This window comes from Thunnus thynnus, chromosome 11 (assembly GCF_963924715.1).
Source record: "Thunnus thynnus chromosome 11, fThuThy2.1, whole genome shotgun sequence".
Classification (NCBI taxonomy): domain Eukaryota; kingdom Metazoa; phylum Chordata; class Actinopteri; order Scombriformes; family Scombridae; genus Thunnus; species Thunnus thynnus.
Window position 1 is genome coordinate 20,391,474 of NC_089527.1, and position 23,898 is coordinate 20,415,371.

At 40.0% G+C, this 23,898-nt stretch overlaps 1 protein-coding gene across 1 annotated transcript; it reads left to right on the plus strand.

Annotated features, from left to right (window-relative positions):
- Positions 1 to 1,492: 1,492 nt before the first annotated feature.
- On the plus strand, positions 1,493 to 22,896 carry frmpd4 (FERM and PDZ domain containing 4). Its single transcript, XM_067603686.1, has 16 exons — positions 1,493 to 1,602; positions 9,611 to 9,771; positions 10,069 to 10,171; positions 11,338 to 11,383; positions 12,318 to 12,422; positions 13,567 to 13,674; positions 14,077 to 14,208; positions 15,087 to 15,206; positions 15,455 to 15,591; positions 15,936 to 16,062; positions 16,361 to 16,450; positions 16,570 to 16,752; positions 16,927 to 17,059; positions 17,144 to 18,115; positions 18,704 to 19,894; positions 21,182 to 22,896. Exons 1-16 carry the CDS (start codon positions 1,565 to 1,567, stop codon positions 22,396 to 22,398), a joined length of 4,863 nt encoding a protein of 1,620 aa, XP_067459787.1. The 5' UTR covers positions 1,493 to 1,564; the 3' UTR covers positions 22,399 to 22,896.
- Positions 22,897 to 23,898: the final 1,002 nt, after the last annotated feature.

Sequence of the window (23,898 nt, forward strand, 5' to 3'; positions counted from 1 at the left end):
GGACTTGATGAGGTGAACGTGGCTCCGACAGTGTCAGACAGTATCCAGTTGTGTCCACACACATCATTTGAGCTGCAGGAAATGTGTTCTAAATATACACCACTGAGGCCTGCTCCCAGCTAATGTACTGTAGGTCAAATAAATCCATATCTATGTGGAAACACTAATATCCCCCAAACACACTGCTGTATTGGGGAAGAAGTCAGATTGCTTCCTGTTGTTTAGAGTCCAACTTCAAATAACTGCAATGCTGTGCAAGAAAGAAAAACACTGTTTTCATCTTTAATAAATGTTCTTTTATTTTATTGTTCTTTTCAATTGTGATTTGTTGGCTATAGCACTTAGATGACCTCAACTAAGTCAAAGTGACCCCAGAACCGTATTTTAGCTTTGGTTGCATTATTTTACAGCTAACTGCTAACTGAGTGGCTTTACAACATTAAGCTGATGAGCTATCAATATTTTAGTCATATCTCATGAAATGGACACGTGTACATATACAGACATACATGCTCATGGGCACACACGCACTAACGCTCATGCAGATACAAGTACGCTGCACACAATTTATTATCATCGGTACAGTAACTGGGGAAACATTTAGAGGGAAAGAAAGAGAGGCTTTGAATAATGAATGCGAAGAGCCCTGTTATACGGCAGACAAGCCTTTGAAGTGACATAACTTGCTGCCACCGCTTTCATAGCGTCACCAATGTGCAGACACAAAGACAGAGATAAAGGGAAGACAAGGAAGAGGGGTACAGACAAAAAGACAGATGAAAACATTTAACCAATTATTCCTCCGAATACCTGAACTCTGCCAACTTGTAGCACAGGGAAAAGGCTGATGCAGAATTGTGTTTTGATGGTAAAATGAGAAAATCAGCTAAAATTGAGATCTAGATGGGCGCTGTCTTTCATACAGTGGGCTACAATTGATCGTTTTGTAAACGATGGTTATAGCTGGTTGTATTCTCCGCTAAACTTTATCAAGTCGTCTTGGCATTGAGCAAATCAAATAAGTACTTTATACGAGAGTTCCTCTGGGCTTCTCTTATAAAGGATGTGCTGACATCTAGAAATAAAACCAATTTCATGCCTCTCAAAGCACAAGAGTGAGGCATGACAACTCCGCCTGTGTGTCTAGCTTACGTAATTAATTTGATTTGTATTCGCTGAGTGAACTGTGACTATAGAACATTGTTGATCACGCTGGAATCAGGCGTTCCCTTATCACTTGGGTTGAATCGCCTCAGCCCACAAGTCATTTATTTCCATTATGATTCAGATATCTCTGTGGCGATTAGTATCTTGCAGTTAGATTAGCCCGAGTAATTGAGAGTTATACTCTAAACCACCTCTGAACTTATTAGAGTTTATATTTTCTGCAGATGTTATGCAAGTAGGTTTTAATGAAAACAATTATGAAATTATGATATAAGGTTGATCAATGCTTGATTTTTCACCCCTTTTCTTCCACTGCAGCCACAGGACCAAATCCTCAGGCTGGCCGCCCCCTTCAGGGACCTGGAGCGCTTCCCAGGGACCCCCCAATGGATGGGACATGGGCACCAATAGAGAAGGGCGTGACTGCTACATCAAGTAAGTGCCCTGTGTTTAGAGAAACCGAGGGAGAGCTCTCTCTGTCCCAGATGTTTCAGATGCTTCACAAACCTGTGATTATTCCAGCCACGTCACTGTCTCCATCTGTGCATTCAGAATACTGATTCTCTGTTCCCTCCACTGCTGCGCACACTCTGCCCATGCCTACTCTCACTCTCTCTCACACTCTCACACACCCACAATACTCCTCATGCAGTCTCCCAAATGCAGGAGAGGGCTTTTGAGAGAGAGAGAGAGAGAGTGTGTGTGTGTGTGTGTGTGTGTGTATACACTGCTGCTGAAGAAATTCACCTGTGCAGGGATTTGTTTTGATCTGAGGGTCTGCACGTTCCTCAGAGGATGCTGCATGGGTTACAGCGTTATCAGCATGATTAATCCTTTGTAACTGGCACTTCTGGATATCTGTACAGGCAGGTAAAGAGAAACTCTTTGTTGGTTCTTGTATGTTTGTGTGCACATGTTCAAATATGCTTGCTTGTTTCTGTTGATTTGACTGAGCAGGTCTCTCTCACGTGAGATGTGCAATATGCATTCATATTAGATCTAAAAATATTAATGAACCTTTGTGAGCCTCTCAAACAGTTTTTTCTAAGTATTTACTAGATTGTTACTCTTTACCATTGAATATTTATCATACTGGATTGTAACATATACCCAAGCACAGTCATTTTTATATTCTAGATGCACCTCTCTACTGTGAAAAAATATGTATATTTGAATGATATACTGAATAGGAGGTTAGCACTTGTCATACATGGGTTATAGCATGAGAAGCGTGATGTCAGTGGAGTTATATAAGAAGTAAGGAGCAGTGAAAGTGCTGGATGCAGTGTGTCTGGATGAGGCAGATCATGGGGGCTGTTTTGGCTCCAGCTTTAGCTTTCTAAATTTGATGGAGACTCATGAATAATCAAATGCCCGTTTCTATGACTGTCAGTGGCCATCTGAGTTTGTCAGGGCTGCAGGGTGCTGATACTAGATTGTTGTGTTTTTCAAAGGAACACATGTCTCATCTGCGTGACAGCAACACATGAATAAAGCAGCAGCTATTTAATATTTACAGTATGACACACAGTGTTTAAAGGAGAGCTGTTATGCTTTTCCTTATTTTCTGTCGTATATATATATTATAGCAATGTCGGATGCCCATATTAAACGTGGCGAAAGTTTCAAATAATGAGGTAAACATATGTAGAAGTGATCACTGTGAGCAAAAAGCACTGGCTTCAGACTGCTCTGAACGCTTGGTTTCCAACGTTTTTTCTACTTTCAAACTGAACTGATGTCGGCTCATGATGGATTTATTTATATGGTCAGCTGCTCCACACACAGCGTGCGAGTTCACTGCTCCGCTCCGCTAACGTTATGGCATTTTTCCATTGCTTTGGGGGTAGTCACACCGAGCCATGACTCGAGTTGAGCTGGCACGCTGTGAGTGTTTTTCCATTACACAGCATGGCAAAGTAAAATAAGTAGTTAACCTGTTGGAGGTGTGCTGGTCTGCAGCTCTTCATCAAACATCATCATCACTGTGGCTGTTTCTGTTTGTACTATTCCTCCCAGTGTTATTTCTAACTGATCCGCTAACAAATAGCTCCAAATATCTCCATATCTTGTCGTCTCAACCTGTTTTATTGAAGAATAGTGGCCACAAATGAGGCTATGCTAATTTGATGATGAACACATTTCATTTCCAATAAATACTTCACAATGAAAGTCTCCAGTCATTCTGTCATTTAAAGCTTTTAATATGAAGCAGCAAAAGCAGGATATGTTGGGTTTTCATCAACAGTAACTTAACACGACTGATATATGCTACCCTTCACTAGGCTTGAAGCTGGCCAGTCAGAACAGAATGGGCTCATCAGGAGGGGGGTTTTAAAGAGACAAGAGCTAAGACTGCCTGTTAGAGACAGAGGCTGAACTGAGGGGCTACATAAAAGGCCAGTATAAGATAAATAAGGAGTTTTTGTGAACTGTGAATCATGCAAAGCTACTCTAGTGGAGTCCCAGAATAAAAATATAGACCTGAAAATGAGCATAATAGGTCCCCTTTAAGAGATGTAATGTAGTGTAGGGACTGCTGCAACAATTTTCAACAGAGTGGATCAATATCATCAGAACAGAACGGATTTAAGTTCTTGTCAAATGAGTTAGATCAACTAATTCTTAATGACAAGCATGAGGAGGCAAAATGGCAATCTCTTTTCACAGTACACAAGGATGTCAAAATGGTGGTTCCATCAGGTCTCAAATTTCATCAAAGCATTTATCACATTTAATAAAGCTAGATTTCCCTTTGGTTGGTTTAGCAAATTCAATGTTGGTGCTCAGACCCATCAGAGGGAGGAGTGACACAGCAAAAATATACCGATAAATACAGGCTGTGAGTACAGGCAGGACAAATATAACCTCCTCAGCCCAAACAAGTGAGCCATGTTGAAGCAGTCTTTGGAGTCTATGTAGCTTTGTCCAAAATATACTTTAAGAAAACAAGAGTGAAAATAAAATCTTTGTACATTGATAGTCATGCCAGCGTTTTTTTGCTGCTCATTTCTGTGCATCTTGTTAATTGTGCAGCTCACACTGCGGCTTCTGATTGCTATATAGAGTGTTGTGGAGCTACAGTAGCAGCTAATGGGTATGATTAGGGACCATTAGATGCATGGCTGTCTGCACAATGGGAAGCAAGCCATGTTTAGCAGGTGGCCATGCTGGGGAGGACACAGTACTCTTCCTGAATGCACAGGTCCATATGGTTTAGATTTGTGCAATCTGTTGAGTTTGTTGTTTGAGAGATAAGACTGATACACAAATGCAAACTAAATGTGTCAGAGAAACACATTTAGAAATTTAAAGTGAAAGTGTTCAATGTAGTAATTATTATTGTGAGTTGTCGTAGAATGGCAAAATGTTTTGTATGGTATGCATTGTATTAAATCTGTATGAAACAGATTCTTAATTTTATTGTTGGGATAATAAATATGACAACAAAAGGTGTCACTTTAAGAGGCATTACAATAAATAATTATATATTTTAAGAAGCTGAGGGAAAAACTGAAATAAACAAAACATGAGTAGTCTCTGCCTGTTGTATGGAGGCTTGCCTGTGCCACTGGAAAAAAAAATATGCACTTGCATGATCCATTATAATCAAATATTTAGGGAAACAGTTTGTTAAATGATGCAATGTTGTAGAAATGATTTTTAAATGTAGCAATTAATAATCCATTTGATATTTTGGCCTCTAGTCTCAGTTAGTGTGTTCAGTTTGCATGCGTTCTTCTGTTTGCTGGTCCACACCACCTGGCTGGCTGTGTTGATCCAGATGTGGGTGTGTTATTAAATATTCCACATTTTCTCTCCTGTCTGGACATGATGCACAGACTGACAGTCCCTTTAATATTACAGTGATATCATATAAAGATAAATTTGGATAAACTCACAAGCTACAAGTCGAATACTCACAACAGAGAAAAATCATGGAATTATTTAAAAATGTTATAGACATATTAGAAATTTCATACAAAAATGTAAACTATGTTAAGCTCACTGTAAAGTCAAACCCTACAAGATATGTACGAAGTCCCTGAATATTATAAACATATTGATATAATGAAGTAAGTGTTTTGTTTTTTTTTTAAAGAGTCATATTTGTTAAGGGGACCTATTATGCTTTTCCTTATTTTCAGTCATATATGTGGTGTTAAAATGTCGAATGTTCATATTCAACATGGCCAATGTGTTAACGTATGTAGAAGTAATCCCTGTGAGCAAAAAGCACCAGCTTCAAACCACTCAGTTTCCAGCATTTTTTTCTACTTTCAGCACGAGCTGACATCAGCTTGTGATGGATTTCTTTATACGGTCATCTGTTCACTGCTCGACTCCACTAACAGTATGGCATTTTTCCATTGTTTCAGCGAGCCATGACTCAAGTCCAGCTGGCACGCTGTAAGTGTTTTTTTCCATTACACAGCACAGCAAAGTAAAATTAGTTGTTTACTGGTTGGAGGTGTGCTGGTTGTCTGCAGCTCTTCATCAAACATCAACATCACTGTAGCTGTTTCTGCTTGTACTATTCCTCCATGCATTATTTCTAATGAATCCGCTGAACAAATATCTACAAATATCTCCATATGTTGTTGTGTCGACTGGTTTTTAGTGCTGCTAATGAAGCTCTGCTAATATGGTGTGGAACATTTCCATTTCCTGTAAATTCTTCACAATAAAAGTCTTCTGTTATTTCCTCATTTAAAATCTTTTAATATGAAGCAGTAAAGTAGGAAATGTTGGGTTTTCATCAGCAGTAACTTAACACAACTCTGATATGGCTGCCCCTCAGCAGGCTTCCAAAAAGTTGGCCAATCAGAACAGAGTGGGCTCATCAGGAGGGGGACCTCAAAGAGACAGGAGCTAAGACTGCCTGTTAGAGGCAAAGGCTGAACTGAGGGGCTACATAAAGGGCCAGTATAAGATAAATGCTGCCTTCATTAAAGAGAAATGTAACTTCATGTCCAATTTCAGCAAGAAATTTCAATGCAGGAAATTTTACATTTAGTTAGTTGTTATTTCTGCATATGGAAATGGACTTTGTTAAACTAGTGTTTCTCCTAAGATAACCTCAGATACATATGATTTTCTTAATGCGGAGGCAGATGGATCTCAGTAAAGTTTTGTTAAATTGTGATGAGTTTCATGATATCAGCAGTTGACATGCTGGTACAGGCAAAACCAACCCTGCTCATTATTTTTAATTAGCCCTACTTTTTCAGTCTTGTTACTGCAGGCTTTGCACATACTGCCACTGCTTTTCCACCAGCACATACCACTGTGCCACATTGCAGTGAAACCAGAGCACTCTGTGATTGTTTACCTTTATCAACCAATTAATTTTTAATGGAGAAGCAAAATGATTGTTAAAAGGCTTTGGAATTTTACTTATTCTTATTCCTGTTATATACCCTCTCACAATTGTTTTCTGTTCTTTTTTGTTCATACTTTGTGCATACTCTCTCTATTTTAGTGAGACACAATGGGTACATGTATTTAAATGAATCAATGTTTGGGTATGTGTGTGAGAGACAGAGAGAGAGAGAGAGAAAATGAGTGAGCTTTTTGTGAGTTGTTGTGATGATTCAGTGAGGGAAATCCCACACATTTTGTGACATTGTAGATTTTGTGATTAAAACATATAAAATAATCTATCCTTTTTAAGAGCCATTTTCAAAAGCGTTCTTTAATTACTTTTACAATATTGGTGTAGTGAGCACAATTACTTTACATATTTGCAGAAGTACAACCACTGGTCAATAATAGGGGGTTGAAGGCAGTTATTATATAAAGTTATGTGAGACAGTGGTTTGTTTGTTTGTTCATTTGTTGGATTTTTTTTTCAATCTGAGCATTTGGTTCTGAACAAGAGATTATTCATAAAAACTGTATAGATATACAATCAAAATACTGTATACATTGCACTCTACTTCAACATGATTTGTATCCAAAGAGAGAAGACGCTGCTTTTATCTTTTGATTACACCTTATTGCACATGTGTTACTGAGCTCACCAATGGAAGACTTGGGGCTGTGTAATTTTTAATGGAAATAAAAGAGGACAATATATTAATTGCAAATACATGTAGTGTGGCCTCTGCATAATACTTACATATTATATTAGCACAGATTATGTTTTAAATTGAATTAGTCGCATATTACTTTTGGGGCATTTGTTTAATTACAAACAAATGTAAGATTTGATCGCTCCTTTCGGGCATCCGTGTGCCAGCAGGTCAACTTTTGCAAAATATTTGCTGGATTCTTATATCACACAAAGAACACAGTCTTTACTGTTAAAAAAAGACAAGCTTTCCCAGAAAGCTTTCTTATTACTTTGCAATGTAAGTAATACACAGCAGTAGTCTAATTACAAGTTAGCATTTTGTCATATTGTTGTAAAGGTGTCTCCACACAGAGCACAACAAGGGAGTGGGCGGAGAGCTAAGAACACCATCCTTGTAATCTGAAGCAGTTGCTTTGCAGTAATTTTGAGAAACCTTCAAGATGGTGGTACAGTAGTAGCTCCTTCAAATTAGAGCAAATACCACTCAAAATGTTTATAATGTTCTCCTGCTGGCAAGAGAGGGCCAATCACGTTATTATATCTTCACTATATGTTTAATTTAAGGCATCTTTGTGCTGGTTGATAAGTTGTATATAAGATTTAAAGGGACAGTTCACCCCAAAATCAAAAATACTTATTTTTCCTCTTAGTAGTGCTATTATCCATCTAGATTGTTTTGGTGTGAGTTGCCAAGTTTTGGAGATATTGGCCATAGAGATGTCTGCCTTCTCTTGAATACAATGGAACTGGATGGCACTCAGCTTGTGGTGCTCAAAGCCCCAGAAAATATATCAACAGCAATGTCTCGTTCCAGAAACCATGACCCGGTTCCTCAAAATAATCCACAGACCTTGTCTCACTGCACAGAAGGAAGTGTGCCTCCACTCATTGTTAGCAGGTTAATGTTGTGTTAATATGTGCTGTAGACCTGTTAACCCCACTCTAAACAATAAAGGCCTTGTTATACCATAATTGGCTCGTAAAGTCAATCTTAATAGTCTTGCTGGAATATTTATCTTACTTTGTCTTTCATTATTTTTTTCTTTTCTTTTGGATCAAAGATAATTTAAGGACTATGTCTGTTACGGACATACAAGTTCTCAGTTCTCTATAAAAGGTGAATGTAAGAGCATCATAGAAATTGGGTCCACTTCTAGTTCAGGACTGATATTACAACAAAAAAAAACATACATGTTGAAAAAACTAATATAATTTTCACCTTCTGTTATCGTTTGTTATCCATTCATCAGCTGCACTTTATGTCCTAATTGCAGATCACATGCTCTGGGTTTTTTCCTGCTCTACAGCTCTGAGAAAGAGATGTTAAATCCTCCTCGAATATGAGCTGACATTCACTGAGCTTTGAACATCTTGTTGCATTTGTTTTTGTTGTCTTTTCATACAGTAGTATTGGGATTGCGATTGACAGATCGCACTGTGTCTCTGTGCCATGAAAGATTAATTGTTAGTATTTAGTGGTGAATAGAACATGTGTCAAGAATAACTGTGAATTACACACTGTCTGCCCAGGCCCACAGCTTTAATAAACCAACACTGTTGGCACCATACAGAGCTGCTGCTGGTTTTGCAGGGAGAGGAGAGAAACACTGTAAAACTCTGATCGCAATATGTGGAAGCTATATGCGGTATGTGCATGTTTTTGAACTCAAGAAGCCAAACGGAAGAATAACTGTGTCGCAAGGATGATGGAAAATGTATTGATCAGGGTAACTGGAGTAAAGGTTCAAATAAGGTTCAATTTTACTGTAAGGATGGCATGAATCCTACACCCATAGAGACAGCAAATCTCAAACTCAGGCAGTCAGGAGATATCAACAATGACACTCAACACTCAACATAACACTCAACATTATATCGGTCCTGTATTTTTATTAGTATGGCAAGGTAAAAGCCTGTCCTGTAACACATAACAGTGTGATTACTCATAAAAAAAAGTAACTGCCTCTTGGCAAATCACACTGTGGATATCTGCAATGTGAGAATACAATGTTGGAGATTGATTACCATTACCCACATGCTCTATTTTCACAGCATTACACCAGTTTCATATTTCAAAACAATATGTGGCATCCTGTCTTAAAACATTTTTGGGATTTAGTCACAAGGAAAACTATCTATCTATCTATATGCCTCTTTGATTTAATAGTGTAGTGACCGAATTTGTTTTCAATACTGAAAAGATAAGTCCCTTAGAATGTGCCTTACATTTCCATTTTCAAGTTATTATAACATTGACATTTCTGAAAGAGTACAATAATATTTGACATTTGAGACAGAACAAAAACAGTGCTTTAGAATAAACATGATGACAAAAACAGGAAATATCCATGTTTATCATTGTCACAGCCACATCTCCCAGAGCAGCTCCCTGGAGGAAGTTCGCCTGGACGGAGACAAGTTTGTGCCACCAGCGCCCCGGAAGGTGGAGATGAGACGAGACCCAGTGCTTGGCTTTGGCTTTGTGGCAGGCAGTGAGAAACCTGTGGTGGTCCGCTCAGTCACACCAGGTAAAGTGACCCAGCTGTACAGTGAGCTTTAATACAACAGTGACTCATACAATCCATGGCCATTATCAACACATTCCCTGAAGGAGATGAAATCCTTCTAAAAATGCAGCCAGAAAAGAAAAAGGAAAACCCACTCAGGCTGTAGTTTACGTCGATGATTCATTGATTATAACAGCGCTCAGTGAGTAAGCATTCATTAGAGCCTTAAGCCACAACACATGAAACCAAGAAAATTAAGAAAAATGGTATGCCTGTGAGTAGTTTGTACCACTTAAGTCTTGCTTGGTGTGTTGGCAGGGGGTCCATCAGAAGGCAAGCTGATCCCGGGGGACGAGATCATCATGATTAATGATGAGCCAGTCAGTTCAGCACCCAGGGAGAGGGTAATTGACCTTGTCAGGTATGACAACACACTAAGGTGAGATGCCATTTGCCTGCTGCTAAACCTGTTGTTGATAATTGTACAATGCCTATTAAAAGTATTCAACCTTCTCGGAAGGTTTCGTGATTTATTGTCTTACAATACTGAATCAAGGAAGATTTAATGTTGTTTTTGACACTTCAGAAGAATATTTTTTAATGTCAAAGTGAAAACAGATCTCTACAAAGTGATTTAAAGTAATTACAGATTACAAAATGTTTAGATAAGTATTCATAGGGGACACCAAAATCATCACTATTGCAACCAATTAGTTTTAGAAGTCACATAATTAGGTAAATGGAGATCACCTGTTTCAATTGATTGTCAGCATCGTAGCAAAACCTACTCCATAATGACAAAGGAACACTCCAAAGCAGAAGCTCAAGTCAGGGGATGGAAACAAGAAAATTCACTGTCAAAAAAGACATTAAATCCATTATAATTTAGTGCTGTAAAACAACAAGATCTGCAAGGGAGGTGAATATGTTTTATAGGCACTTTACTTCACCTTTGTACAATGTGATCTAATCGAAACTATAAAATAATTAAACTACCTTTTTAAATCTCAGTTTATTGTACAATAGATGGCCACAGATTTACAAAAATACTGCAGCTTTCTATCCTGAATAAGAAAGGACAGGAATTAGTTCATACAGTATTCTGTATTTTCTTTTCAAGTGCTATATATCCAAATATTTTAGCTGGATAGAAATGGTATATTCTCGTAGCCACCTGCTCCGTGCACCATGATTGCATCTTGCGTCTCATTAGATTCATATCACTGACACAGCTGAGTGACTGACTGTGAGAGTTTGGTCCTTGTGTGACCTGTGCTGCAGTCTGTGAACAGTAGATTAGTACAGGGAAAAGTGCCCATGTGGCTACTCCTTCACAACTCCTGTTGCCTTGAATGGGCTCTGTCTCTGCAGGAAAGACAGGGCTGCCAGGAGCATCCCTGGGACACAATGTTCCTCCTGCTGCCTTCCACCATGATGTCTCAGAAATAACAATATTCGGTTCCAAGACGACTGAAATATTTCTAGATTTCCCTTAATCCCAATGGGTTTTTTTGTTTGTTTAAACATTTCATTAACATGTACATCTTATTAAAAATGTTTAGGTATTGTGTATGCTTTTTCCTGCAGGAGCTGCAAGGAGTCCATATTGTTGACTGTTGTTCAGCCGTACCCAGTAAGTTTCACTATGAATGAAATCGAGTACATTCCATCAGGCTGTCTGTGTGTTTGGAGCTGATTATTTTGTTGAATCTATGAAAGTCATTAATCTTGCCGTATGTTTGTGCTGGCACTGTATCAGTAGTGTCATATCTGACTTTAAGAGCCCGGCTAACTCAAAGGGAGTCGAATTGCTGCAGTCTTTCCAAGCCTTCTCATGTTGTAGCGTCAGATCCTTGCAAGACCTCAGATAAAGCTGCTACATCAACATTTACTAGTCACGCAGCACCAGATGGCAGTGAACACAGTGCCAGGAGCATATATTCGGCCTTTGTTTACAGTTCACATAAGAAGTCAGTGAAAATTGAATTATGCTTGATTTCCCACCAAAAATAGACCAAATCATATAACATATATGTTTTTTGTTGTTTTTTTTTTGCGGCAGGATTGAAATGATGATGAAGTCTGATAATTCTCTATACACCGTGACAGTAATTATAGTGCTTTATACCATGCAACATTTCCTAAAACTTGAAAGTATAATGTCTAAATACATCCATTCACCATGCATTTAAATTAATTATTGGAGTTTTTTAAAAACAGCCACTTAACAAGTGGCTAAACTTGAATAAGGATTTGATTTGCAGAAAAAACATGGGTTTAGTACCCCATAATACTCAGAGGACCAAGCAGTTCTTATAATCCAGCCTGTAATTGCTTCCGTTTACCAGGCAGCCTCAATGACACACCGGCAGCAAGGGTGTCCTCCCTCTTATGCCTTTACAGAGAGCCGCCTTAATTGCATCAGCACAGAGCGGAGAAATGGGAGGTTGTTGTGTTTCAATAAGTGTACATGTTCTTGAATTCTGTGGAGCTGATAAAAAAATATGACTCATCTCTGAAGGAACTGATTATCCTTTTGTTGTTTTTTCCGTCTTTCCCTCCAAAAGTCACCGAAATCGGCATTCATCAGTGCAGCCAAAAAGGCGAAGTTAAAGACTAATCCTGTTAAAGTCCGCTTCGCTGAAGAGGTCATCATCAATGGCCAGGTCCCTGTAAGTCATATTGGACACTGATTCATTCAGTTCACATCAAGGCTCTTAACAGAAAACAATAGCAGTAGGCTGAGAAGATAAGCTAATATAAGATGAAAATATAAGAAATCAACTGTACCATGAAGACATGCATGATTAAAAAAAACACACCTCTTCTTCTGTCTTTTCATCACTGTACCATCACTGGGATGAAACAGAGAGCATGTGGGTATGATTGACAGAAAAAGGGTGACACTCACAGAAAGCTCCCCTGATTTGTCAGATGTGTCACTGAGAGAAAAGTTTTTTTTTGAGAGAGCACCTACAAAGTAAGGAGAATATCAGACAGAAAGTGATTCTTAAGGGAGATGCATTAGTGTTTTACATTGTAAAACTGTACTTTCACTACTATGTGTGCTCAATGGAAAATAAATTAAATGTCATGTACAGGTTTAAAGACATAGCCTGACATTTGCTTTGTGCTTTTTTTACTGAGTGTTAAATGGGAAGATCAATATTACTCTCATGCCGTATCTATTTGTTAAATAGACTACTAACTAAGAGACAGTTAACTAAGCTTACCATAAGGACTTGAAACAGGGGGAAACAGCTAGCCAGGGTCTGTCCAAAGGTAAAACATCTGCCTACCAGCACATCTAAAGCTCAATAACACTTTATATATTGTTTTTTAATCTGTATAAAATCCAAATTGTAAGATGTGAGATGAGATGTGAGTAAGATGTATTGTGACATATAACATGTTAATTAGTGAGCTTTAGAGATGTTGGTAGTCAGATTTTGCTACCTTTGGACAGAGCCAGGCTAGCTGTTTCCCCCCATTTCCAGGCTTTATGTTAAGCTAAGTTAACCATCTCTGAGATGTAGCATCTTATTTACCAGACAAATATGAAAGTGGTATCAATCTTCTCATCTTAGGGAGACAACAAATACACGTATTTCCCAAAATGTAGATCTGTTCCTTTAATCTTCAGAGTCACTTCCATAGTGAGTCCTTGAATGTGCAATCTTTTCCTCCCAGCGGTCTTTTAATTAGAAATTTTTCTACCCCAACTCCCACTGATGCATTTTAACGACTGTACATAAACAACTTGAAGTTAGAAAAAGTGAGATTTGTTGATCAAATGTTTTTTCATTCTGTCCTCAGGAAACTGTGAAGGACAACTCCCTTCTTTTTATGCCAAATGTTCTGAAGGTGTACCTGGAGAACGGGCAGACTAAATCATTTAGATTTGACAGCAACACATCCATTAAGGTAGGTGCTGAAAAGAACTTTGCTTCACTATGAAATGCAGTTACGTAATCTTAAGTGATGTACAGTTTAAATGTTGAATGTTAGTCACAGTTGCACTGTACGTTATAATGTGCAAACTCTTCATTTCACTATAGCCTTCAGAACCTCATCTGAACATAAATTATGATTGACACAAAGAGTAGTCTGAACTTAGCTGTGGAGCAGGGAGAACTTGGTCAGAAATTCAAATTTTCTTTGTTTATTTCTATTGCAGTTAAAATTCTGATTATATGTACAGTAGTGGTCTTGTTTTGTATTTGTTCAACTGTTAATATGATTTATGGTTATGATGTTTGCGTAAGCAGGCTGCTGCATCTGCATGGTTCTCAAGTTGTATTAACCATGACTATGTCTTTGTGAAAGGATGTCATCTTGACCCTGCAAGAGAAGCTATCCATTAAGAGCATTGAACACTTTTCTCTGATGCTGGAGCAAAGAGCTGAAGGATCTGCCAGCAAACTCATGCTCCTGCATGAGCAGGAGATGCTAACTCAGGTGAGACACCTCTCTTCAGTGCTACTCAACTACTCAACAGGAAAAGGGCCGTTGAATAATAGACTTGATACCCCTCTTTTTATCAGTACAACCAGTTGTACATGAAAAATGTTAAATAAACAGTTCAACATTTTTGGAAATGCACTTATTTGATTTCTTGCTGAGAGTTAGATGAGAAGATTGATACCACTCTCTTATCTGTCCATTTAATCAAAAAGGCTGAAGCCAGGATAACATTGGCTTAAACATAACATAAACGCATAAACATAAAAGTGTGAAAATCATAATTTGTGGTTTTACAGGGAGTTATGAGTTAGACTATTTCTTGGCTAACTTCCTGGAGGCTTTGCTGGTTGCCTTGACAACAACAATCCATGAAGTCACTGTTCCTGGCCAAGAAATAGTCCACTAAAAAAGCCCAAACTTCTTTTTACACTTCAGTTTTTGCACAGATAAAACAAATGAGATATAACATGTTAATTGATAAACTTTAGGCATGCTGTAGGCAGATTTTGTTATCTTTGGACAGAGCCAGGCTAGCTGTTTCTCCCTGCTTTCAGTCTTTATGCTAAGCTAAACTAGCCTCCAGCTGCTAGCTCCAGCTTCATATTAGACAAATCAATCTTCTCATCTGACTTTCAGCAAGAAAGCAGATAAGCATACTTCCTAAAATGTCAAACTATTCCTTCAATCACTGTGATCATTGTAATAACTGTGACAGACTTCATGATTTGACATTGTACATCAATCCTGTAGAAAGTTAACATTAAATGTTGCATGCAATGCACTGTCATTACTCATCTGAAAGAGATATCTTTAAAAATATGTTAATTCTCCTGACTCAATGGGACCCTCCTTATTTTTGAATTGTGTTCTAGGTGACACAGAGGCCAGGGTCACACAAGATGAAGTGCTTTTTTCGAATCACTTTTGTCCCAAAGGATCCTGTTGACCTGCTAAGGAGAGATGCAGTAGCATTTGAGTACCTCTACGTCCAGGTGAATATCAGCAGATCCATTTAGCACATAAAGTGGTACCCTCTAGTTTATGGTGAAAGTACATTTAATTTTTGTTCTATTTTAAAAGAATCGCAGCAGAAAATACTTTGCAAGTAGGACCTAGTCTAGACTTTAGTCTAATGTCGGCCGTGGCAACCTGTTGCTGTAGGTGTGTTGTTGTCTTGAATGTCATGAGTGTGACTTAAGTGTATCCTCCTCCTGTCCCCCCTCCTCTCTGACTCCTCCAGAGCTGTAATGATGTGGTATTGGAGAGATTTGGGTCAGAGCTGAAATACGACACAGCCCTCCGTCTGGCTGCCCTGCAAATGTATATTCTAACCATCAATACCAAGCAGTCCCAGAAAGTTTCCCTCAAGTATATTGAGTAAGTCCATTGGGTTTCACACTGTGCCATGTAGGCTGGAATCAATGGCATGTCTTCTAACTACTGAGCCATTTTGTTGTTTCTAATGACATATTGCTGCTGTAGAGGAGACTAGTAAGGCTTGAATGCTGTAATACAACAAATTAATAATGATCTCACTAGTATTGTTCTGCTGCAATGCTAGACAATACATCCCTGCTGGTTAGTTAATGATTCTGATTGTACCCTGTCAGTTAATCAATGCACCACCACTGGGTGAAGTGAATCGATCAAGAATGATGAATTACTGTTTTTCACAGTGATTGAGTGACCTTCTCTAATCTTTGTGAATTGCGTGTCCGTAGGAAGGAGTGGGGTCTGGCGTTGTTCCTGCCCCCTGCAGTGCTGTCAAGCATGAAAGAGAAGAACATCAAAAAAGCCCTCACTCACATCCTCAAAACCAACCAGAACCTGGTGCCGCCTGGTAAAAAGGTAGAGTGTGTCACCCATTCCTCTCTCTCTCTCTTTATCTCTCTATACCAAGTCTATCTCTCTCTCTCTCCATCTCTTGACGCCTTGCACAGCATCTGAAAAGTCTCTTTACTACCATCTAGTGGAAGGTTAAGTTTCAAAATATTTCCTGGGTGGTTTTGAGAACAGACAATGCTGCAGTGTTTTTTTTTTTTTTTAACATGAACTCATTTGCACATTACATATTGCTGAGAATACCTCATTAAAATGATTTCAGCTTGTATCTTATCTTGTGTCACTTGTTCCCTCTCCATTGCAGCTGACTGCCTTGCAGGCAAAGGTCCATTATCTGAAGTATCTCAGTGACTTGAGGCTGTATGGAGGGCGGGTGTTTAAATCCACACTAATTGTGAGTGAAATCATCTTTTTACCTCAAATTTTATGAAGCCAAAAAGATGTCATGTTATAGACTGTTCAATATGCAAGGAGAAAATAACATTTGTGCTGTCTCTCTCTTCCCTTTTACAGCAAGGCGAGAAGCACACAGAAGTGACTTTGCTGGTGGGACCCAAATATGGCATCAGTCACGTGATTAACACCAAAACAAACCTGGTGGCACTTCTGGCTGATTTCAGTCATGTCAACCGCATTGAGATGTATACAGAAGATGACAGCAGGGTCAGAGTGGAACTGCATGTTCTGGACGTAAAGGTTAACAAACCTTCCCTTTTAAAATGAAAGCATGTGCTGACTGGTTTTATGAATATTTTCCATGGTGTTACCCTACAACACTAAGTCTGTTCAGCAGTCATTATAACCTCATTCTGCAGCCCCGCACTCCCATTTATTTTGTCATTGTCATCTGCTTATCTGCCTCTTTCACAGCCCATCACTCTCTTAATGGAGTCTGTTGATGCAATGAATCTGGCCTGTTTGACTGCTGGCTACTACAGATTACTGGTGGACTCTCGGCGCTCCATCTTCAATGTGGCCAAAAACACAAACAGTATGGAAACAAGTACGTCTAAAACTATCACAAGATGACTCATCAGTTTTGGGTTTAAATAGCCCTGTGTTAATTTTTTTTGGTTCCTCTTTGCAGGCCATGCAGCGAGAATAAAGCAGAACTACCAGGCCATCGAGTGTACATACAGCACACCCCATAAAGCATGCGAAGACAGAAACAACCAGAGATGCAGCCAAGACTTTTCTGACCAGGAGTGCGAATACCTCGACCACGGGAGATGTGAAGGCCAACCTGTCTACATAACTGAGATCCACCAGCCTCAGCACTCAATGCACATGGCAGAGAGAGTGGATTGCTGCAGAATCCCTTGCACCCAAACTTACCTCAACGTCCCAAGGCCCAAACCCCAAGACTCCTCCAGGAGTGCAAAGGTCTCCTTCATATTTGGAGATCCTCCCTTAGACAGTGTAAACCCCCAAAATCTGGGCTACCAGAGACTGATGGATGAAAGTCCTGAGATTCTAGACAATCACAGCCCCATGTACAGGCGCCTCGAGGAGGACTATAAGATGATGGATGCCATAGAAGACGGGTATCAATACTCCACCAAAATCTTTGGTCCTGCTGAGTGCATCGAAGAGCCGCTGCTGCACGACATCTGCTATGCGGAGACAACGGATGATGCAGAGGATGAGGATGACATCAGTTGTGAGGAGGACATGGTGATGAGTGACATTGACAAGCCTACATTACTCTCGCTCTCAGGGTCCAGCGATGATATCATTGACTTGACCTCCCTCCCTCCCCCTCCGGAGGGTAATGACGAGGAGGACAATGATGTGCTGCTGCACTCTCTTAACCTGGCCATTGCTGCTCCTCCTCCCGGCTTCAGGGACAGCTCTGATGAGGAGGAGTTGCAGGGGGCCGGGACTCGGGCCCAGGGGGCCTGCAATGATATCCCAGTGTCTCTCATAGATTCAGTGCCCACTCAAGGAGCAGAGGGCCACGGGGAGCCTCTAGACGATGCGGTGGTATCCACTTTACAGGCACTCGAGGCCCTCGCTGCATCTGAGGAACAGAGTCCCGCACAGTCAGAGAGTAGCGCAGGTTCTCCTTACACTATTGTAACATTCATTCATTAACACCACACATGCTCCAGCCATTCACTTTTGATTTGTTGTTGTTGATTTTTTTCAATAAAGCCCATTTTGTTCTATGTTTCCATTTGTCTATTTCTTCATTCATTGAAGCATACAAACAGTGTTTGTGTGCATTACTGTATCATTCATTTTGTCATGATTTGTTGTTGTTTTGTTATTATCATTTTGCATGTTTTATCATTTGCATACTGCACAATGTCAGATGCTTGTTGCCAATATAGAAAAAGCTGAAAACATAATTTATCATTTCAAATAGCCACCTACAGCATGCTAACATCAAGTTTTTTAATATTGTCTATCAATATTTTATAGATGCTATAATTAGATATTAATTTTAGGTGGAATGTTTATTATGCATAATGTAATTATGCAGCGATTTAGATTTATTATTGTCAGTGTTTCCTTTTCTGAAATACCTGCTGACTTACATTGTCTTATACAATAACTATATTTGACTCATTCCATGATCTGTGATATTTTCCTTGTGCCTCAGAAGAAGTTGTTAATGAGCTGTTTGTCTCTCTGTGGTACACAGGTGTAGAAATATCACGAGCATTTAGTCCTGAGTCCTCAGATTCTGGCAACGAGACAAACTCCTCTGAGATGACAGAGAGCTCAGAGCTGGCCACCGCTCAGAGACACTCAGACAACCACCTGAGGATGCATGTAGCCATGACAGAAGGATACCACGCCATGAATGAGGAAAAGACAGAGGCCACTGCGCCTACCGATGGTGGAGCGGGAGCCATGCAGTACAACCCCCAGGAGCATCAGGAGGAGGAGGCGAAATCATCTGCTGTCGCCTCCTCCCAGATTTTTCACTCAGATGGCGGTGAGATGGAGCCAGAGACAATGGAAATAAAATCAGTTAGTGAATACTTCACTAAGATGCACATGGGCTCAATGATGAGCAGGCAGAGAGGAAAACAGAGGGAGGCAGAGAGCAGAATCCAACGAGATAACTGTGAGTCCTCTGATAGAGCCCACGTGATCGCTCAAGACTCAGCTAAAGATGAGCCCCTTCATCTTGTTGGAAAGTATAATGCCTTCACTGTGAGGGATTCCTATTACATGAATCAACTTGATCTGGGGCGAACTCACTTTAAAGACAGGCATCAAAAATGGCAGCAGAGAGTGCCCGGAAACAAAATGGCAGAGAATCTCGCTCCAGAATGTGTGAATGAGTCACAGGCTTCCCACGCAGAGAGGCTGACAGTAAAGGGAGAGAAACAGGACTCAGATGAAAGAAGCCAACCACTTAATGCCCATCTCCGCTCCCCGTCCAAAGGAGATGTCTCTGCACAGGATAATGAGCAGCAGCAAATGAAGATTCCGGCGTCAGAGCAAGACGTTGCACGGTTATACGATTACCATGTGAGCAAGCGGATGTCATCAATACAGAGCGAAGGAGTTCATTCTCTCCAAAGTTCACAGTGTTCCTCTATAGACGCTGGTTGTAGCACAGGCAGCAGCAGCTGTGTCACTCCCATGGATTCTCCCCTTTGTGCCACAGACAATATGCATGTACTGTCAGAGTCCTCCCTCAAGGGGCTGAATTATGTGACTGCTGAGGAGAAGGCTTACGGGCCCCCAGGCCAAGGGAAGGCAAGTCACCCCATGGACCCCACCCTACTGAGGAAGATCCATGCAGCTACCAGCGCTGAGCCTGGGTTCGGAATTACACGGGATGGCAGTCACAGAATGCCCAAGATAAAAGAAACCACAGGTAAAACTAAACAGGAGGGTGCTCCCGGTAATCTGTGTCTGTGTAAGTAGATAAAAGGGACAAATGTGGCATTTGAAAAAGCCATGCGTTGCTGGCAAGTAAGGGCAGGAATATATTTTAAAGGGTTAGTTCACACAAATTATAAACATTACAACAAATACATTTGGTTTCATTTGCCTGGGTTTTGAGATATCTGTCTCTGAGATTTCTACCTCCACGACAATACAATGGAAGTGATTCAGTTTTGTGTTTTGTTTGCAGTGCACACAATTTTAAAAATCCAAGATCAAAATATCTTTTCAGAAATACTGACAGTCCCCAAGGCCTAACTGTGAAATGTTTTCATTGGAACTACTTTCTGCTGAGAAACTATTCCCTTTGCAAACTGTCCACACAGCACATTCTATTGAATATTTGGGGACATGTTATAACAGGTAGATGTAGAAATAGATTTTTTTTAATGATAATTTTCCTGCTGTGAGCACCACAAAAAAATCACCTCCACTGTATTAGGATGGAGCCAGAAAGGTATCTCAAAACCTGGGCAAATAAAATCAGAACTATCTGCATGGCTAGGTACCACTAGAGGTAAGTGAGAAAATTTGTGTTTATAATCTGTCTGAACAGCCCTTTTAAATATATCCCTGTCCTTATTTACCTGCAATTACCAGCTTTCATTTTGGGAAATGCATTTAATCACTTTCAGACTGAAACTGGAGGCAGCAGCTGCTTAGCTTAGCTTAGCATAAAGACCGGAAAAATGGGGAAGTGAAAAAACGCAAAACGTGGTTTTATTGGACGCCCGGCAAAGTGACCTCCTAGAGTCATGTTGTTACCATGAGGTGACAGGCAAGAAATAGTGCTGCACATGACTTCCCCTGTTAACCTGTTAATTAACAAGCTTTAGAGGTGCTGGTAGGTAGATATTGCCTTTTTACCAGTCCTTTTGCTAAGCTAACTGGCTGCTGGCTCCAGCTTCATATTGAACAGACACATGAGAGTGATATTGATCCTCTCATTTAACTTTCAGCAAGAAAGCCAATATGCCTATTTCCAAAAAAGTTCAACTATTCGTTTATATGTCACTTTTGCTCTTTTCATCAATTTAATCCTTCAGGAACGAAGATATCCCTTTTTAGCTAGTATGTGAATTCAGAGGCATTTTCCATTTAAGATTTATGTATACAGTAAGAAACTAATGAACGCAAACATTTTATTACAGATGAATATGTGTTGTCAGGTAGATGCTTAACGGTTCTCTTTGTTTTCCTACTACCCCTAGTGTAGCTTGCACACAGCTGAAGAAGGTTGGGGAAGAGTCATCTTTAGCTCTCTGTAATGAGAACAGTACCACCACCACAACCATGTCACCATCATCATTACAAAGTAGCACAGAGCCCAGCAGGCTTACACAGGCCAGCCCTGAGCCCAAACCACACACTCTGGTTTTCCCTTCAAGCGGATTTTCTTGTGACCCTATGACAGGCAGCCTCAGGAAGCCATGCAGGGTTCGGATGCTCAGGAGGAGCTGGAGCACCATAATGCCAGGTTCCAGGAGCTTAGAGGCACTGTTAGGGAAGACCAAAGTCACACTTACAGGGAAGAGTGGTGGTCAGAATTCACAGTCTCAAGATCCCCCAAAATTACAGAGGATATTCTCTGCCAAAACCTTGCCCAAGAGTTTGTCCCAGGGTTCAGTCGCCTCTAATTCATCACGTAGAGGGCTGTCTATAGGAGCCTCATTGCTGCCACTGTCAACAGTGCCAAGGCTGGATACAGGTGCGTGGAGGTGCCATGGGCCGTTCAGTCACTGCTTCCTACGGAGAAAGAAAAACACTGATGGTGATAATAATGAAAAAGGGAAGCCCTCACAGCGTCTGTTCTCTGTCGGCTTCAGTGGCGAGGAAAACACGGCCTTGAAAGCTAGGCAGAGTAACATGGTCGCCGCTAGAAAGGACATGAGCCTTGAGGCAAGGTTAGATCGTGTAAATTCAATGAAGGGAAAAACCTACAGCCTTCACACAGGGTTCGCACTCGCACGGAAGGATGCCTTAGAGATGATCAGCGTGGTGCGTTCCAGTGTGGGCCATTTGTCCAAAGGTGAGAAGCCAAAGGTCAACAGGGCTGACATGGAGACAATCTCCCAGCTCCTTTTCATGCAGGCCAAAGTGCTGAGCGGCGCCTGCAGTCAGATGGCCGAGGAGTACAGCAGTCCGGAGGAGTTACTGCTCACTCTGACGCACAGCTTCCACACACTCTGCTGTCTAACGCAAGCCTGCATGTCACTAGTGGAAGGTCTGAGCACCGAGAGCGAGCGGCGCGAGGTGGTAGCCAAGGTGGATGAGGTCGTCATGAACTATGTGTGTCTGCTGAAAGCTGCAGAGGCGGCCTCAGGAAGCTCCCCCAATGATCAAAGTGTGAATGCATTGACACATCACTCAGCCACCATGTCTGCTATTATAAACTCACTAACTCACTCACTGAAAACACTGCTCAACAAATGAACTGTTGTTATTTTGTTCTGATTATTAATTTCAAAGCCATACATAAGAGACATGGGTTTTACAACCAATGTGAACTGCTGTAGAAAAAAATCTTGCCTTGTGTACACTATATTTTATTATGTAAAGTAAAAATAAAATTATATGAATCATTAAAGTTTTAAATAGATTATATTAAGGCCTCTATGAAGAAGCATACGACCCTCCTCCAAAATATATTATCTAATATTACATAATAAGGATTATTTTAATGATTTGTTGGTTATGTTAGGGGCTTAACATGTAGATTATCACAATCTTATTAGTATTCTTGTTTATAAATTGTAAAAATATATATTATGTTAAAGAAATGCATACACTATATACAGCTCTAGACAAATCATTGCACAAGACAAGACATGATCAAATTAAAGTAACATATATGACTTTTCATTTGCTGGATTCACCTTAATTTAATGAATACTTTCCACATGGACACAGTACTTTCCTGTTATTTTTTGTCAATATCATTAAAGAGATTAAAACTTTTTAAAAGTGTTATCTCCAATGATTCTTTGTCAATTTGTGTTTTTTTTTGTTTTTGTCTTTTTTTGTGCAGTAGAACATGCAAATTCCCAATCATTAATTATGTTTTCAGTTGCTCAAGGAGCAATAAAGACAGAATAACAGAAGTTCAGAGAATGGCCTCTCTAGGTTGTGCAAGTTTGCTCCTAAAACTGCATTATTCATACAAAAAAATTGCTTGACCCCTGTTTAGTTTTATAACTATGTTTAATAATTCATCATTTTACCATTTACTCAGGAGTCCTGAATGGTGGTAACGGTTTTTGCATTAATGATGATGATGGGCTGGAGAGAGTTTGCACAGTGTTACGTGTTTGAGACAAGCGCAGATTGCATGATGCTTATGCATCTGAGTAGAAAATGTCACTTTGTCATCATTCCTTTTCACTATAAGAGGCTGATCAGGAAAATGTTTTTTTCTCTAAAACTACAGTACATTCCTGCATTGGGTCTTTTCAAATAAAGGGCAAAACATTGACATGCTGTATATTGTCTGGACAAAACATGAGTGAAGGTGAATGTTACTCAGCTGTATAGCCACAAAGCAGCCACAGATTACACAGGAGGATTCTGCTTGGTGCCAAAATAGCATGTTTACCATGTAAGCTGGTAAGCCTAGACTCAAGCATGGGTTTCACTTTCCTCTGCAGGATAATCAGAAATGAAACAGCTCTTTCCACTGGTTTTGGCCACTGAATAACCCACAACTCCTCCAGCTGTGCAATTATACCATACTGTATTATCCTCAATCCTTATATACTAAAAAAAAACCCTCTCCATATTTATCTTAGCACTAAGCACATGTTGGCACCATTATATAACAAACAGCAATCAGTCAATCGTTGTCAAAGAGAAATTACGAAAGATGGAAGATTGTTTGGTTTGTGACAATAGGGAAGTGATACTGTCTAATTATACACACACTGGGCTAGCACATCC

Bases quoted from the DNA above. Each gene is read 5' to 3' on its own strand.
- frmpd4 (XM_067603686.1), top strand. From the start codon at position 1,565: ATGGGCACCAATAGAGAAGGGCGTGACTGCTACATCAA. The intron at 11,384-12,317 runs GTAAGTTTCACT...TCCCTCCAAAAG, and splicing joins CTGTTGTTCAGCCGTACCCA to TCACCGAAATCGGCATTCAT. The intron at 12,423-13,566 runs GTAAGTCATATT...TTCTGTCCTCAG, and splicing joins TCATCAATGGCCAGGTCCCT to GAAACTGTGAAGGACAACTC.